An 18,921-nucleotide genomic window follows, 5' to 3' on the forward strand; every position below is an offset into this window, starting at 1 on the left:
CTACATTTAAATTGAGTCCTCTATATACCACTGAGAAACCACTGTGATCGCTTTCAGCTCTGCCGCTATGAGACAGGGAGTTAGGGAATTGAATATCTGCTTTGGATGTGATACCAGCTCGACCCTTAACCCGGCCATGCACTTTGGTTGAGTGACGCAAGTCAAACATCTCCTGAGATATAGCGCACTGCAAAATCCAAATTAAATGTATCAAAAGTATAGACAGTGACATATGGGAAGATTTGACTCGTTGATCTTTATTTAAAATGTGTGGTAAATAGATTTAGAAAGAATTGCATGTGCTTTATGGATCAGCTTTCAGAGTATTGCAGGGGAAAGTGTGTGGACATATCCGAGGTTTCCCTCTATCAGGTCTTGGATCCAGGCTCTGTAGATGGGCAAAGGGGCCGCATTCTTTTAATCTAGAGTTTCTCGGATTGGTACTGGTACATAAGGTCGCTGACGTCTTTGCTGCAGACTTTAATCCATCCATCTTCCTTCATGTGGTACACTGTGAACAGAAAGGTGTAAGAGAGCTTAGACATGGTCATGGAAGAGCCAGCCCAGGGCATTAGGGGAGAGCGGACTCTGTGATCACAGGGGGTTTATGCATGGGTAAACAAAGGAGAGACAAGTGTAAGATCAATAAATGGAAGCTATCTCAGGCCACGGTACCAGAGGAGGATCCATGACAAGAGACAGTTTAGACATGGGTAACAGTCGTGTTCTCAAAAGCGACAAGAAGGCAGAAAGGTCTAGTCAGCTCCTGTTCTAGATTTGAGATACGCCATCCCATGCCACAAGGGTGGAGTGCGCTCTATGGCCTGACACAACATAGACATGGTAAAAGAGCAAACTGCCAAGGGTAGAGGAGAGCAGAGAGGGCTTACACTGGACAACACAGAATCCCCGCAACGGTATCAAGAATAGTTTGAAGTCTAATCTAGGCCATAAAGGAGAAATTTCAATCTCAAAGAGAGAGCCTGTCTTAAGAAGGAGAAACCTTCTGGGACAGGTGAGTCCTTCTAGGCCAGGAAGGAGAGATTTGAATCTCAAAGAGAGAGCCTGTCTTAAGAGGGAGCAACCTTCTGGGACAGGTGAGTCCTTCTAGGCCAGGAAGGAGAGATTTGAATCTCAAAGAGAGAGCCTGTCTTAAGAGGGAGAAACCTTCTGGGACAGGTGAGTCCTAGGCCAGGAAGGAGAGATTTGAATCTCAAAGAGAGAGCCTGTCTTAAGAGGGAGAAACCTTCCGGGGACAGGGGAGTCCTTCTAGGCCAGGAAGGAGAGATTTGAATCTCAAAGAGAGAGGCTGTCTTCAACATAAACATTATCCCCTTTCCAAGGCCATGATGGGGAGGTGCAGTCTGCAATAGGAGGGAGAAACCTTCTGGGACAGGTGAGTCCTAGGCCAGGAAGGAGAGATTTGAGTCTGATGAGAAATAACTCATCCTGAGTTAGAGTGGGGCCCTTCTTAGGCCGCAATGGTGAAATTAGTGCTCGTTGTCAAGCAGACTTTCCAAAGAGGCCACGGACCATACATCATAAAGGTAGGCCAACCTCGTGCAAGGGAAACTGTCACCATTTCAAGGTCAGAAGAGGGGTTGTAAGCTGCAAACTTCCCAGATTGAGTGCCTCCCTGGTCAATAAATGGGCAATGCACAGTGGATCCGGGTCACACAGCAGACGGAACTGTTATATATAACTCACTATTAACGTAACCGCCAGAGTAGGTGTCCCGGTGCGTGGCGTGACAAATGGCTCGCTGGGCCAGGTCATAGGCCTCCTCCACTGTAAGGTCGTATCGGTAGCCACTGTCCACAACCCCGTAGGCGTAGCTGCTCCCAGAGCCAGTGGAGAAAAGAGGTCCAGCCAGACGCGTCCCATTGTCATCCACATAGTATAGCCCAGGGCCCTAGGAAGGAAGACAGACGGGTGTTGATAATATAATAATGTTTTTTTAAGTGTATAGTCAATAAAAACCATTACACAAACATTTGTTCACTGCATGTCATAAACGTAATCAATTTCTTTACTGCCACTCTGAAATATAGACCTTGACTATTTTCTCAAGTTGTTTTAATTTAAAAAGAATATATTTGAAATCTCCAGAAGGTCATACAGACACTTCTATCAAAGATAGACATTTCATCCTTTTTTACGTTCCTACTGTTACAGCGGCCATCTTTTAAATTACCAATCTATACCTCATTAATAGTACCCCACATAAGTCTTATAAGTCTTACTTCAATACTTATTATTCAAATTGAATGTTCTTTAGATCACTTATCTAGAGACGTAGTTGTTTTCCTTCCTAGTCTCATTTCCATACTTGGTGTGTAAATTAATTCCTCTTTTGATTTCTTTTCTGTGATTGAGGCCGTTATTCCCTTTTGCCTTGTCTGAACCCCTAGGTTTGAAGTGTCGGCGCATTGCAGAACTTCTAGTCAATAATACTTTGTTCTTACAACTTCTGCAGATTTTGTTCCCCAATGGTACTTCTTTATAATAGTACAAGTGCCTTGTGTTCATTGTTCCATTGCTTTTATGTTTGCTTTTACAAATGCTACACCTCAGGGAATGAGTGCTATTGAAGCTCGGGCTAGCCACAAAATTGCTGCTTGCCTGGAAGTTTTCGTTTTTAGATCTCTGAAAAATTCTTTTAGCAAATGTTTTACTTCTTTCAAGAACTTTGGGCAGACACAGAAAATATGTACCAGGATTTCTTCCTTGTATTTACATAGTCAACATTCTTGATTTGATATCTGGGATTAGAACTTTTGTTTCCCATTTTCCAAATCTGTACTGCATGAACTGGTGTTTTATTGACTGCGAAAAGTGAACTGTGAGATACTCCTGGGACATCAGTTTTTGTACGAATCAATCATTGTCCAGACATGTCATCTTAGGGAAAAGGCGTTCTTGTCTATTAAATATGTGAGTTGTTTGACTGAAATCTGCATTACTTGATACACGGCTTGTTTCCCAATGCTTGCACGCCAAGCTTCTTGTACTCCTATTTCATTGATGGTCTGGTTCAGATGTTGGCCGCACGACAGTAGTAATACACAGGCATACCTGCCACAGACACCGCCCCAGGGACTGATGACTCTACCAGTATACATGTTTAATAACACTCTATTTTCTCTCTGATCCCACCTGTTTTCAGATTTCAAAAGACCGCACTAGGTTCACTGCAGGATTGATTTTAGCCTCCCTGATGAACACCTTGGATGGTTCTAGGTTGGTTTCATCTCATTCAGAAGAGCAGCTGTTGTAAGCATACCACTCCAATGAAAGACACCTTACAAAAAACAAGCATTGAAAAGGCAACAGGTCTCGCCTTTGATTAAGTTTAAGACATTTGCTTTGCTAATGGTATTGTGTAGCAAAGCAAAAAACTTAATAAAAGGCGAGACCTATTGCATTTTTGATTACACAATAAAGTAAGCAGAAATAGACAAGCACATAAAACACACGTGCAAACATACGCACGTAAAGACATGTAACCATTGCACAAGAAAAGATCTAAAGCATGTACGCAGCCCTGCTTCAGACACAACCATTCATACCTGCACACGCACAAGTGCAATGCATCCATAAACAGCCGGCGATTCTGCACAGGAGAGATGCCCCAGGCAGAGACACGCAAAGAATAATTCATTTGAGATCACTTCTCTGCACTCTCTTGAATCGTGCCCCCGGGTAAGAAGAGAGGCGAGGGGCTGCCAGTAGCAGAAGAGAGGCACACTTGGAAGAGACTCACGCTCTGGACAGACCGCTCACTCTGATAAGATTGAGCAGATAGCAGAGTCTGGTGACACCGCACGCACTTATGAACACATAGGCACACAACAAACGCGCACACACACACCACAAATACATGCACACAACTACCCCTTTTACGCACCTCGACGGCTTGCTCTATTGCAACTGTAATTTCATTTCATTTCTGTGGACAATAAATTACATCTGCTCAGCACTGTATTTTACTCTGTAGATGGCACACAGCGTGTTTGTTTGAGGTGATTGCCAGGACTTTGTGAAGAGCTTTTCGGACCACATGTCCGAAGGCATTTTATTTTTTAGCATCCGTCCACCCACACCACTAGAGGTTGATTCGGAGACTCGTATCTCAAAGATCTGTAGAAAACATGAGCGGCCTATAGGAAGGTGGAACACTGTGGAATAGGCATGAAAGCCAAAAGAGTCAGCCTCGTCTTGTAGCTGAAGAACAGTATCCCAACTGTACCAGCCAATCCGGAAACATTCTCCACCAAGATGTCAAGATGTCCGACTTTAGCCCGTCAGATCTGGTCAGCCTCTTTGGTCAGCCACGGCCCGTACAATAGGTTTAACGTGGCTGAGGCCCTATGAAGATGCACGCTTCTCACATGATTCAACATGGTTCTCATTGTGGTGCGTGGCAGCCGGTTAGAAGTTAAGAAGGGCTTTAACACTGCTGAAAGCGCTACATACATTACGGGAATTTTATTTGTTTATTTATTTTGCCAGTGTTCTATAGCACGAACGTGGACCAAGAAGGGCGTTAAGAGAGCTTTACAATGAAAAAATAGGTTAATAATAATAAACATGATCAATTTTCATAGCAGGCACACAGGTAAAAGTTGATGGTGACGCGTAAAAAAGGCACTATAGGTGACAATCAAATAAGGGATGATGCCTGGACAAACAGGCACAAGAAGAAGTAAAGAAAGAATTAAAACAAGGCAGCGTTGCCAAGAAAAGTTACAGCCTTGTGTAGCGCAACTGGTGTTCATGTAAGGTGCTCTGATACCCGATACCTTCAGGTGAAGTTCGCACTATAAAAACAAGGCAGTGTGACGAGTTGCCATGAAAATGGAAAGCTTGGAATAAAGATGGCGTCGGACTGCCCACTGTCCATACGTGCATGCGCATTCTGTTATGTTTGGACAAATGGCGAGAGCAGCCGTCTTTGTCCATCCCAACGTGTGCATGCAAAGCCTTCAGAGAATCGATAACAAAAGGCACTTGCATGGCGAGTGCAGCGCATGCGCTGCTATCGCCAGGCGAGACCTAAAGAATACAACAAATGAATCACAGCAAACTCATACCTGGCTCATCTTTTAACTCTCATACCTGATTCTAATCCATGGACAGGACTAAAACTGGGCCGGACCCCCATCCAGTGGGTCACTGTTCCACAGCCAGCAGCCTGCCATCTATTCCTAGGGGACTCCCTAGAGCATCTGTGTGCTTCATGGAACTGTCCCCTCCACTCACCTTTTTGTCCCAGCCGCAGATCATGCTACCCATGGACAGCCCCATGCCGCGGTATTCACACATCATGTTGGAGAGCAGCTTGGAGGCGGTGGAGACTGAGATCCTCTCCCTGCTGCGCAGTTGGTACAGCCTGAGAAAGAGAGAGGAACTAATCAGTGAAGGTTAGGTGCCAGGGGAGCTACTAGCAAACTAGGGATGCTCATGATAACACCCCAAATCTGCTTTTGTGACATCTGGACCAAGGAAATGGGCGGGGCAGGCCAAAGGCTCAAGGGGACACCCAACAAGGATGCAGGGTCAAAGGACCAGGGAAACAGCAGCCACTGGAGCTCCATGGTGTCAGGTTGTATCAGCCACAATATGTACTAGCCCACCCAATGAGGTCAGAGGTCACCCATTGGAGACTTCTGTAGGGTCAGAGATCATGTGTAGGAAAAGGCAGAGTACGATTCAATGGGGTGGGGGAAGTATTGAATAGTTTTGTTGAGACAGAGTTTATGGGCTAAAAAAGATCTGAGCAGAATGGGGCTGGCGGTCAAGAGTTCAACGGTATATTGGACTGCTCCGTGGCACAGATTAAATGAATTCATTAGGTTGACTTGAGCATCACGGGTTATAGGAGATGTTGGTTACATTTTTAGGGACCACAGATAATGGTATGTGGGGTCAGCGATAATGAGGGACAAAAGAGAGCTCTTAGGTTCGAAGAGTGCGATGAGACCAAACATTATTGAGCCAATCTGCAGTGTCAGATGTTAAAGGCTGAGAGGGTACTGAACTGATCTATAGGAGTACAGATCTGAGGCAGAAGAGGTATTGGACAGTGCGCTGTGGGCCAGGTGTCATTGTCAATACATTGTTCTAGGAAGTTCTCTGGGACCAGGGTCTGTAGGCTCGATACTGGACAACTCAACAGAGTCACAGGTCATGGGCTGGAAGAGGCAGTGGACAACTGACTGGGGTCAGAGGTTGACGACTCGAATATGCATCGGACTCAACTCAGTCGGAGGTAAGTGACTGGGAGATGCATTTGAGGTCTATTAGTGAGACAATGTGTTGGCTTGTAGAGTTATTAGACAGATCAACCGATTCAAAGGTCAGGAGCTGGACAGGGTATTGATCATCTCAAGGAGGTTAGAGGTCAAAAGCAGAAAAAAGTGGTAGATCACTCTGTGGGGCCATGATTGATGGGCAGCAAAAGATACTGACAGCTCAATGAGTTCAGAGGTCATGCAGTGGGCCGTGATAGGATAGTTACGGGACACGAGGACATGAGATAGGATGGGGAGTGGGTAGGTGTGTATGGTCAATGGCTGAGCTGCAGTAGGTGCTGGACCCGTCTGTGGGCAGAGATCATAGGCTAAAATAGGTATACGACAGTTCTGTGCAGTCAAGAGTTCATGTTAAACAAGACATATGGAAGAAGTGAATAACGTCAGAGATCATGCGTTATAGGAGCTCATGGCCAATTCTATGTGGCCAGGGGCAGGCCTGGGCAGGAGAAGGCATTCATCAGGTCCTTGGAATTAGAAATCATGGGCAAGATGCTATTGGACAAGTGTGTGTGGGCGTATGTCATGTGCCAGACCATTTCAATGAGCTCAAAGTTCATGGGCTGGACAGGTAGTTGGACAGTTTTGCTGGACTAGAGGTAAGGAGTTAGAACAGCTACCATCCGTAACAGAAGTGTGGTTAAAGGCAACCTAGCGCCTGTACACCAGTCCACCCCGACTCCTGACACTCCCCCTAACCCTCCCTGTCTGGTCTGTTAATCAACTGCCCATCGGCAGTTAAGCACGCCGCCAATATTGCCGATCTTATCCTGAACAAAAATCTGACCTAGCAATTCTAACAGAATCATGGCTCAACAAACACTCATCTCCATGCCTGGACCTCTTACTCCCTCCCAACTATAACATTGCTAGACTCATTAGACAATCCAGCAGGAAAGGACGCGGCATCGCCTGCATCTATCGCTCTAAGTCCTTGTCACAGAACTTATGGCGGATACCACTGACTTCTGCAAATACCTCGCCCTCTCCATTTGCAGCAACTCACCCCAACTGTGCAACCATCACATCTTTTACCAGCCTCCTTCACGGAGCACCTCTTGGAAATCATCACAACTAAGATCTCCTCCAACGCTACAGAGATATTCCTTGGTGATTTCAACCTGCACTGGAACGATCCCAAGGATCCTCATGTCAACGCCATTAAAGACCTCCTGGCCGATCAAGCCTTGTCCCAAGCCTGCTATCTCCCAACTCACTTCAAAGGGGCCACTCTGGACTGGATCATCTCTAAGGAATCAACAATCAAGCTTATCTCTATAGACCCATGCGACTGGTCTGACCACCACGCCATTGCCTTCCTTTTAGCCAAGACTCACAAGACAACGGCACCGTAACTGGTGATTCCCAAATGCTGGGTCAGAGACACCAAGAACCTCGACCACAGGGTACTGGAGGCCCACTGTATATCTGAACTCCCACCCCTTCGCATATCACAACGATCAGAGACCTTAATGATCACTACTCAGCGACTATATCAATCATTCTGGATGACCTAGCCCCACTAAAACTAAAAAGAACACAAATCAAAGACAGAAACCCATGGTTCACTGAATCCATCGACAAGGAGAGGAGATCCCTCAGGCAATCTGAAAGAATATGGAGACAGCACCCCTCTGACGCTCATCTAAAACTTCTCCGCCAGGCGAGAACCGCCTACAACAAGAACATCCTCAACTCAAAAAAAGAATTCTTCAGATCGGAACTGGGCAACACTCAGAACAGACCCCGCAAGCTATTTGTACTGGTCAAACACCAATCCAATAAACTGGCTAAAACACTGAAAGAAACTCCAAAGTCTCTAATATCATCCAAGGAATTCTCCTCTTTCTTCACAGACAAAATCACAGCCTTAGGCAACAAACTCAATGCCGTCACATACTTTCAACTGTTGAACAAGCAGATTTTCCCCAGATATCCTCAAGCACTGCTTGGCGTTAGTCGCCTCTAATTCAATCGGTAATTATCAAATAAAGAGGCGGGCGCTGGTAATTGGAAAGCAGGGTGTCGTCTCGAGGTGCTCTAACTGCATCTCTGTGGCCTGGCCTTTTATATACAATCTCAATCCTTTATTGCAGTGTAACATATTCCTGACATTACTTTGATGTATGTTAACCATTTCTGGAATCCCCGCTTTAGGCTTCTTCCCACACATATTTCACACGGTAAATGACCCCCTCCTCCCCACCCCGATCTCAATAGGTGATGGCTAACGCGCAGCTGGACATTCCGGCTGGAGCTGAAATACACGCAATCGGTCGGATCTTATGGGGTTGTGCCATTGATTAATTCCGGCTCCTTTGATGGGAGGCGAGATTCTACTGTACGGGGGCAATAAACTGTATCCGCAGGGTCTGTTTATGGTCTGGGATCGGGTCGCACAACCAGGTGCAGGGGAAGAGGTTATCAAAGGGGTCTGTTCGAGCGCGAGAGATGAAAGGGCATGTGGGTCCGACACGGGAAGTGACTCCGGGGCAGGGTCGCGCTGAGGATGCTTTATTGGCTCTAGCATGTGTGCTTGGGGCTGCCAGCGTGCGGGGGATGATAGCGAGGTCAGGGAGACGTGCAGGCGATCGGCAATGTACGAAGAGGCCATGGTGTCTAAGATGGCTGCCCCTTACGCGCTCGTACGAGCCTAGGATCGGACAAGATGGCGCCGGTAGTGTTTACATCGTAATCCAATATTCCACAGTCCTCCCTTTGCACATATCCTAGCCAACTTGTCAAGTCAAAAATTTATTTGTGTTGGTACTCGACAGAGGACCACAAAAGAAATCTACATTTTACAAGAAGTGCAATAGTATTAATACAAAGATAAAAATTGTTTTAAAAACCTGTACAAGTTGAAACAGATGAATTCATTCAAAGGTACACCACACATGTCTAAAAGTTCACTCCCCTTAGTAATTCTGCAGCAGCGGAATATAGGATTAAGGTATCTTGTACGAGCTATGGTTACTTTTTGATTGGGACACACAAGTAATAAATGTTCAATAGTTTGGTCACCCCCGGTGCACAAAGTACACAGAGGAGATCCTCCTGGAAGCCATCTGGAGGTAAATGCTAATAGTGGTAAGATACCCAACCGGTACATAGTGATCGCTCTTCTTACACCATGTGTCAGGGTAAACCCAATATAAGGTCGAGTTTGCTTGAATTCTAGTTTCTCCACAAATGGCTTATAGATGGTTAATTTATTGCAGTGTAAACAATCCAATTCGTAGCTCAATTTAGGGGTAAAAGTTTTTAAGAACAATTTTAAATGCGCTGGAGACCAGGTACTCAACATTTCAATTTTAATGTTTGCCAACCGAAGTGCAACAGCCAAGTTTTCCAGAAAGATTTGCTTATTAGGCACTGCCCCAAAAGACTCCTTTTTCAACACTGACCTTAAAGTGTTCTCCTTTGCGTGTATCAGGTTGTAGGCCCACCTTATTACATTAGCAATAGCTATAGCATAAGAGCTTATGATAGATAGTTCTAATCTCAGTGCCTGTACAGGTACAGCATCGGAAACTTTCATGATCCTTCTTAATATTTTCCCTTCTTTTTGATCCATGAAAACCCATTGTTTTAAAGGGATGTATTCCGTCGCATATGATAATACAGGTGGTATTTTTACTCTGTATGTGCCTAACAGTGCAGAGAAATGTCTATTCCCAGTTGCGCTGTAAAGTTTCAGGAGAGCAGAGGCATGTATATCGGCTTTCCTTTGTAGGTTTAATACCTGTGTTGAATTTGTTAAATTTTTGGAGAGAATCCTTCCGAGATAAGGATAGTTGTCTACCTCTTCTAGTTTTTCTTCACCAATCTTCCAGGTATATTTGGCACTTGTCAATATACATTAATGTTCATCATATTTTGTATTTGTAGATCATATGACGTTTTCATCATTTCATTTTTAGTGTCCAAAGTCTTAGGGCAAATAGAGTTCATAAAAAGAGAGCACAGAGGAGGTATGCATTGTATCACCAGGCATCAACCACATATTATAAAAACTGGCACCAATATTATCATCAGTAGTTTCCAAACCCAGTCTTTCAAAGTGTTCCAAAACCAGTTTCCAAGTGTCCAGCCTTCTTGCTCTTGGTGGATTTCTGATGCCAGTCGGTGAAGGTGTTCGATAGCTTTGTAAACGGAAGGTGAATTTTCTGGTACGAAGGTGCAACAGCTGGCACCGATGATGCTGCATGCTCCTCCACGATCGGCTAGTACCACGTCCAAAACAAGCCTGTTCTGGAGAGCCACCAGGCAGAATACCTGTAGCTCAGCTGTGTTTGTGAGGATGTCGGCTGTGATGTTCAATGCTGTTTCGATTGCTTGGGTCAGATGTCGGATGGCTCGACTGTTTGCCATCAGACCCCACAGAGAAATGAGTCCTTTTGCTGCATCGAGGAACTGTGATGTGGTGGAGTCTGCTTGCTCTGTGTCCTTTGAGCGTTTCTGTCTGTCATGGTTAGCTGGTGCTACATACGTTGGAGGAAGGACAAAGGCAATGTAGCAGATGCCCCCCCCCAGCCTTTTGGGAGCCAGGTGTAAGCTTTGGTACCGCAGACAAAGTACATATTTGGTGATGCAACAAATGAAGGAGGATCGGCAGTGTTCAGAGTCCTTTTTATGAGGCAGGAACTGTGGCCCACGATTTTCGTCCCATGGCCTTCAATGCAAACAAGGCCTGAGACGTTCACCACAGATAGGGCCACAGTCAGAGTTGCAGCAGTTCGTTTCCGCAGATATGAGAAGGTGGGTCTGGCTGGGTTGTTGAACACTTGCATTTCGATTCGTTCTTTTTCCGGAATGTTCATTTGAAATGTTGCTTTTGAGGTGAGAGGGCAAAAGGGAACAGAGGTTTTTCCAGTTTTGTTCAGCCAGAACTCACTGTAGAACTGTGTGATTGTTCCACCAGATGTGGCATTGTCTTTGTAGCTCTCTTGCAGGAGCATCAGCCAGGCAAGGCAGGCTCCATGAACGGAGAAAGGTGAAGGGATGAAGGGAATAGAATGTTCGGTTGCATGTGGTAGCAGCCCACAGATTCAACAGTTTGTGGCATTGGCAGCAAGGTTGTGTTGATGCAGCAGTTGTAGAAAGGAGTTGTTCCAAAATTCTTTGCGTCGTTCTCGTAGATGGGGTGACAGTGACACCAGATAATGTTCTTTCTTGGTGGTGGGCTGCATAGTGGGTATCACTGTTTTGTGACCGGGAGCACTTTCTTCCATGATCCAAACTGTGATCATTAGCAAGAGGCTGAGGAGGGATGAAATGAAAAGTACAATTGTCTTTGTGCTATGCAGCTCGGCAGTCTTGGGGTCTTTGCGGTGGGTCTTCGGTCGTCCAGGATCTTCCATCACCTTCAAGAGGCTCAGTGGCGGGCAGGACCACATACTTTGTCTGGGGTCTCTCCTGGTAGCCTTTGTAGTGTTAGCTACCGCTCTGAGATTTTTGACTCAGTTAGTGGTCTGCTTTGACGAAACACTCTCCTTTCGTCGCAAGTTGTACCCTTTTCTGGATGGCACAGGGGGATCCGGAATTTCTGCCAATTCGAGTGTCTCTGGTTCTGGGTAACAACTCAGGGCTGGTCAGTCTTTGGTCAGGAGCTCTTCTTTGGTGTCCACGTTTTCGTTCGTCGTCAGGGTTGGGGATATTCTTTTACAGTTATGTGCATGGTGCCAATTTTTCTTCCCTTCCACTCAAAGTGCAGTTCGGGTGGTGATCAAGACTTGCCAGGGGCCCGTCCACCTGGGTTCCAGACTCTTCGATCTCTGAAAGTTCCGGATCAAAACATAATCTCCAGGTTTGATGTCGTGTTTGGGGCCCCTGGATGCATCTGGCATGGCTTGCTGCACCTGTTGATGGATACCAGTTAGTTCTTTGGTAAGATTATGCAGGTAATCAGACATTAGAATGTCTGGGACATCATTGATGGAGGTTGGTTTTCGGCGCGTCCCAAATGTTCATTGGCCGGCCATTGTTGCTCCATAAAATTCTACAAAGGCCATAGCGTGGGAAAAACTCTTTCAATAACACCTTTGCAGTAGTGGTGGCAGTATTGTCACGAGTGGGGTAAGCTTCCACCGATTTGCTGAATGCGCATACAATGACTAGGACGTACTTTAGACCATGGCACCTTTCTAACTGAATGTAATCCATTTGAACGATTTCAAAGGGATGGTCAGGGACTCCAAACCCTTCCTGTGGTACTACCGTCCCCTTCCCTGGATTGTGTTGTAGGCATACCATGCATTGTTGAACTAGGCGTTTTGCTGAATCTGCTATTCTGTCATTATGCCATACTCTAGTAATCAGTTCAGTCATGGGGCGGGTCCTATGTGTGCGGGTAAGTGTGCCATGGTCAATATAGGGATCAGATACGCGTTAGGTAGCAGCCATTTGTCTTTGTCTTTTGTCCTCCAGCAGCCTTCATCGTCTATAAGTCCCACCCAAGCCCATTAGGTAAGTTTGTGTGGTGTACTCGTTAGTTGGATATCTTTTATAGTAGTCCTAGCGTCTGTCCATTTCTCTGCTTGTGACCTGGTCACATACATTTGTGTCGTTGTTCTGTTTTCAGCGGTGGCTCGGGCAGTGATGTCAGAGAATGCATTTCCCTGTCCTATAATATCCGTTACTTTCTTATGTGCCTGGCATTTGATTACTGCTAGCTTCTTGGGGAGGAGGACTGCTTCAGTCAAGGTGGAGACTAGATCTCCATGTAAGATCGGTGTGCCATGCGAGGTCAGGAATCCCCTTTCTCTCCATAGGAGCCCAACATAGTGAACTACCCCGAAGGCATACTGGCTGTCCGCGTAAATGTTTACTGTTGTCCCTGCTGCTAACATACATGCTCGTGTGAGGGCAATCAGTTCTGCCGCCTGTGCGGATTGCTGGGCAATGCGGGCGGTTTCAATAATGGTTTGGGCTGTGGTGACGGCATATGCAGCTGAGGTGGTGCCGTCGGGGAGTTTGATGCACGAGCCATCTACCCATAGTTCTCCGTCAGGTTCTGGGAAGGCAGTGTCTCGGAAGTCTACTCTACTTTTGGTCTGTTCGTCAGTAAGGGTCACACAGTCATGTAGGGGAGTGACATTAGAGTCGTTTTCTGGCAGTGGTAACAATGTAGCCGGGTTCAGAGTAGTGCATCGCTTCAAGGTAAGGTGTGGTGCCAATAGGGTCAACTCGTATCCGGTCAGTCGTGCACTAGTCAGGTATTGGGTCTTGGTCTGATTCAGGAGGGTGTCAACAGCATGGGGTACTAATACTGTAAAGGGGTTGGAAAGCACAATTCCCTCACTCTGTCGTATCGTAACTGCTGCTGCTGCAACAGCTCGCAGGCAAGCTGGTAATGCTCTGGCTACGGGGTCAAGAGTGGCTGAGAAGTAAGCGCAAGGGCGCTGTTTGGGGCCAATCAATTGTGTCAGGACAGATAATGCACATCCCTCCCTTTCGTGTGTGAAAAGGGAGAAAGGTTTGGAGTAGTCTGGGGTTCCTAGAACGGGTCTGGCATTCAGAGGTCCAAGGGAGCGGAAAGGGAACATCTTTGGCTAGAAGGGAAAGTAGGGGCTTAACAATGAGACTAAAGTTCGGCAACCACTGTCGGCAGAATGAGGTGAGGTCTACCAGAGAGCGGACTTGCTTCTGGCTCTTAGGGATGGGAGTGTCTGGGATAGTCTGGATTCTGTCAGGTGTGAGTTTCCTCCCTTCCTTCGATAAGAGTTGTCCTAGATATGTCACTTGGGATTTACAAAACGGCAACTTCTTTCGGGAAACTTTGTGACCATTCTCTGCGAGAAAGTGTAGGAGCTGGATGGTGGCTGTGACTGCAAGTGGAGTGGTGTCGGCTGCTAAAAGGAAATCATCGACATACTGTATCAACACCACTACGTCCGGTAACTGAACTGCATCTAGCTGTCGTTTGAGTGCCTGGCTATAGATACTCGGGCTTTCGGTGTATCCCTGGGGTGCTCTACAAAATCTATACAAACGGGATCTTAGGGTGAATCCGAAGAGGTAGTGGCTGTCTGGGTATGGAGAAGAAGGCATTTTTTAGGTCAATGACGGTGAAAGTGGTGGCGGTGGACGGGATCAGGGTCAGGATGGTGGTGATGTCAGAGACTACAGGGTATTGTGGCACGACTATCTTGTTAATCTCTCGGAGTTCGATAATGAAGCGGTACGCTTTCTCATCTCCCTCTCCTTGTCTTTTGATGATCGGCAGAATTGGGCTGTTGCAGATATTGCTTACTACTTCTTCTACTACTCCTGCGTCCACTAGTGACTGTATTATTTCAATCAGTGCTTTCTCGCCTTCTGGTGATATCATGTACTGGGGTACTTTCGGTAGGGTCGCGTCCTGTTGTACAGTCACATGCACTGGATCTATCATCATTTGTCCTACGTCTTAGTCAGCTTTCGCCCATAAGTGCGAGGGTAACGTATCAAGTAGGGACATGTCTGCGTCAGTAATGGGGTACATGTGTTGTGAAGGGCAAGATCTGAGTAGGCTGGGGTTATCGTATAGGATAACTCGGACTCCGTCGGGCGAGCACCTGATAGTTGCTCGAAAATGCTTCAGCAAGTCAAGACCCATAATGGCGTCTGGGGTATTGGAGGAGAGGAGGAATGTTGTGTCAATGATATTGGTATCTAGGTCAAAGGGGATCTGTTTTGACAAGGGGTTGGAGGAGGGCGTACCATCAAATCCTATAGATGTCACATGTGAGCCAGACAAGGGTGCCCTTGGAATCAGTCGTTTAGATAATGCACTACGTGTTGCTCCCGTGTCTACCAGAAATGGAGACTTTCTGCCTAGGACCTTTACGGTAACATAAGGGCCTTGCTGGTCAACATAGAGCTCAACTGGATCCCTCCCTTGCCCTTGGCAGTCCTATGCGAAATCGTATACATTGTCGCAGTCAGTTTGCTGATACTGATTCTGTTGGGGACGGTCAAATGTATTCGGTCTACCTGGTCTTTCTTCACTAGCGTCGTTTGTGTACCCTCGTCCACGTCCTCTATTTCTTGGTCCATTTGCTATTCCTCTTGTCTTTTTATTCCTATTCATTTCTAACAGGACCGGACATTGAGACTTCCAATGTCCGTACTCTTTACAAAATGCACATTGGTTCTCGCCTAAGTCTCTACGCCCAGCGTAGGATATGGGTGCAATGTTTCTGGGCGGCGGAGTTCTAGGAGTATTCTGTTGATAACTTCCCTTGTATTGTTCTTTCCCTATATTCACGCCTTGTATTTGAGCTATCATAACTCGTTCCTTTAAATCTTTCTTTTTCCTTTCAGAGGCTCTATCACTTTCATTCTTCTGGTGTTCATAATACTGGGCCATTTGGAAAATGGCTGCGGGCTTTGAGGCAGCCCAACTGCTTTCACTAGTTTGCAATTTCTGCGAAACCTCCGGTAATATACCTTTAACGTAATTTTGTACAAACAAGTGATGTCCGGTTGCAGTGGTCATGTCCTGTCCACTGTAATCGGAGAACACCGTTTCGAACCGGGAGAAGTATTCGGAGACATCTTCTTGGGGTTTCTGGCGGCAAGCTGTTACTATAGACAAGTCTTCCTTTTTCTCGGGGATTAGGGTTTTTACCTTTTGTACGATCTCATCTGGGAGGTCTAATATGGCTTTCAAGGGTTTCTGCCCAGGGTCTCATTGCTTTGTTTGTTTGTTTTGTTTTGCAGAGTTTTATATAGCGAAAACTAGACCCGAACCGAATCAGGTATCAGAGCGCTTTACATATTTTCCAGTTACGTTACATGAGGACACACTTTCATTTTAGGCACAGGGAGATTAAGTGATTCGTTCAGAATCACAGGAGGTTTTCTTGCTTATCTAGGATTTCGAGTTGTTCCCAGGTATGTCCAAACAGATCAGTGTGGTTGACTTTCCGGATTTGCTTCCACACATCAGCTGGCAGACATAGCCCAAAGAATAAATTAATATTGGCAAGGGTCATGATCGTTGATCCTAAAGCGGTAACCATTTCCGTATATAACGTGGTGGGATTCTTCCGCAAGTCCGGCAAGGATTTGCGGAACATCAGGATATCCTGTCTATCCCAGGGGTGATACACCCAGTTGTATACTACTCTTCCTTTGGCGTCCTGATGGTTTATGTCATCATTTGTTCCCTGTCCTCTTGGGGGAACCCAGTAGGGGGCAGCTTCTTTTATGGGCATCATGTTATCTAGTTTTTCTATCGGGGGTTTGACTACTACAGGGGTGGCGCTTTTTTTTTACTGTTTGTCCCTGTTCTATGAGGTGGCAGAAGACTTCTAAAATGTAGGAGAAGAGTTCTGCTACATTGCATTCACTCTCGTCCCCTGTGTACACCTTTCTATATAGAGTCATGCGTCGGTCAGGCCCTACATTGTCGTATTTTTCTTCGTACGCTGTGAGGGTGTGATGGCAAAAATGCACGACGAAATGTCGTTTGTAATTGCCAGCGTAAGAGTTACACGTGTCTGTTATATATTCTTCGGTTTCCTTCCTATCGACTAAGATCTTAACTATTTTGTCGATGCCGGCCCGTTCAGTTTTGGTCAAACAGAGAATTCTCGCCGGTTCTTTTTCTTTGGTTCTGATCTTTTTTGAGGGGCCTTCTAGCGAGGTGTTTAGCACGAGAGGCTCGTTCGGCGCGGAGGCCATGGGTACCGAGGCCCTGGAGCTACCTTCAGTTAAGTTCTGGGGTTCTAGGTGCGGTACTAAGGGATGGGTAGGGGCATAAGGAGGAGGCATATAGATGATTGGGGGACCTAAGAGTAAATCATCGTCTGTCCTTTGCTTCGATGGAAGCTGAAGGTAAAGCGCTGAGGCCTGAGGTTTCTGATTCTCGTTCTTTTCTAGCTTTTTCTCCTTCCTTTATTTCTTCTTCTAACTTGGTACCAGCTAAGTGAGCTGCTTTTCGTAGCTCTTTATCGATCTTTGCTTCGTCTCCCTTCTTACGTTGCTTTGCTTCTTTGCGCCACATGCCGAGACTATCAAGCATGGTTGGCTTTGTTTTATTTTTGTGAAGGGCTATCTCTAGCGCTTCGATTTTTGTGAGGTCAAAAGATCTCATCAGTGGCCACTGACTTTCTCGATCTTTCTTGGTGTTCTTATGCCATAGTTTACTGTAAGCTACAGCGACTAGTCCATATCTAACATACATGTCCTTATTAGGGATGCCTTCCAGTGGAGCTGGATGATCTACCTCTAATAAACAATCCGGGTTAAACCATTTTCCAATCAGTGGGGAGAAGATAGGCATGAAGTATATCGGATAAGTGAACATCTCAAATAATGGTGGACAAAGGTCCGCACTACCTATCCTTCACTACCTGCAAAGGATAGACAGAATATTTCTATTCTTCGTTGTTTGTAAACAGAGAATATCTCAAAAAGAATCAATATATCGAGTAGCAACGAAGGTTAAACGAACCAATAAATATGAGTAATACTAGTATTTTCCGAACAATCAAACAATCAATCAATCAATCAAAAACAGTCGTGCTGCACGACCTTACCCGGACCGTATGGAATGTTTCTCGTCTTCCACTTCCAGCGCCCGATCGTCCTCTATTCTCCGGTATTGCCGCGGCACTCCTGTGAGATCCCAATCAGGACCGTAGATCACTCGAAAGAGGTCCGTTCAGAACCGGTGAAGGTCGGATGATCGGCTGCCAGACGAGGGTCTTTCGGGCAGGAGCTCTTTCCCGATCGTTGCAGTCATTCACTCCGTCGTTAGGACCTCTATCACTGGACCCACGTGTCGCTGATGGGCCCCAAGTTGGGCGCCAATTGTTGAACAAGCAGATTTTCCCCAGATATCCTCAAGCACTGCTTGGCGTTAGTCGCCTCTAATTCAATCGGTAATTATCAAATAAAGAGGCGGGCGCTGGTAATTGGAAAGCAGGAAACAGGTTCATTTTCTTCAAAGGAAAACACGTCAGATCAGACAGGCAGGGTGTCATCTCAAGGTGCTCTAACTGCATCTCTGTGGTCTGGCCTTTTATATACAATCTCAATTCTTTATTGCAGTGTAACATATTCCTGACATTACTTTGATGTATGTTAATCATTTCTGGAATCCCCGCTTTTGGCTTCTTCCCACACATATTTCACACTGTAAATGACCCCCTCCTCCCCACCCCGATCTCAATAGGTGATGGCTATCGCGCAGCTGGACATTCTGGCAGGAGCTGAAATACGCGCAATCGGTCGGATCTCATGGGGTTGTGGCATTGATTAATTCTGGCTCCTTTGATGGGAGGCGAGATTCTACTGTACGGGGGCAATAAACTGTATCCACAGGGTCTGTTTATGGTCTGGGATCGGGTCACACAACCAGGTGCAGGGGAAGAGGTTATCAAAGGGGTCTGTTCGAGCGCGAGAGATGAAAGGGCATGTGGGTCCGACACGGGAAGTGACTCCGGGGCAGGGTCGCGCTGAGGATGCTTTATTGGCTCTAGCATGTGTGCTTGGGGCTGCCAGTGCGCGGGGGATGATAGCGAGGTCAGGGAGACGTGCAGGTGATCGGCAATGTACGAAGAGGCCATGGTGTCTAAGATGGCTGCTGCTTACGCGCTCGTACGGGCCTAGGATC

General features: G+C 46.3%; 1 protein-coding gene across 1 annotated transcript in view; it reads right to left on the reverse strand.

Annotated features, from left to right (window-relative positions):
* Positions 1-237: 237 nt before the first annotated feature.
* The window catches only part of LOC144752886 (proteasome subunit beta type-8-like), a 69,930-nt gene continuing 51,246 nt past the window's right edge, over positions 238-18,921 (reverse strand). Inside the window, exons 4-6 of the mRNA XM_078640713.1 lie at positions 5,263-5,392; positions 1,708-1,912; positions 238-511 (exon numbers count right to left, since the gene is read on the reverse strand). Of these exons, the coding sequence (XP_078496839.1) occupies positions 423-511; positions 1,708-1,912; positions 5,263-5,392 (424 nt within the window). The 3' untranslated portion in view covers positions 238-422. The remainder of the gene's footprint in view (positions 512-1,707; positions 1,913-5,262; positions 5,393-18,921) is intronic.

Source organism: Lissotriton helveticus, chromosome 5_1, assembly GCF_964261635.1.
Source record: "Lissotriton helveticus chromosome 5_1, aLisHel1.1, whole genome shotgun sequence".
Classification (NCBI taxonomy): domain Eukaryota; kingdom Metazoa; phylum Chordata; class Amphibia; order Caudata; family Salamandridae; genus Lissotriton; species Lissotriton helveticus.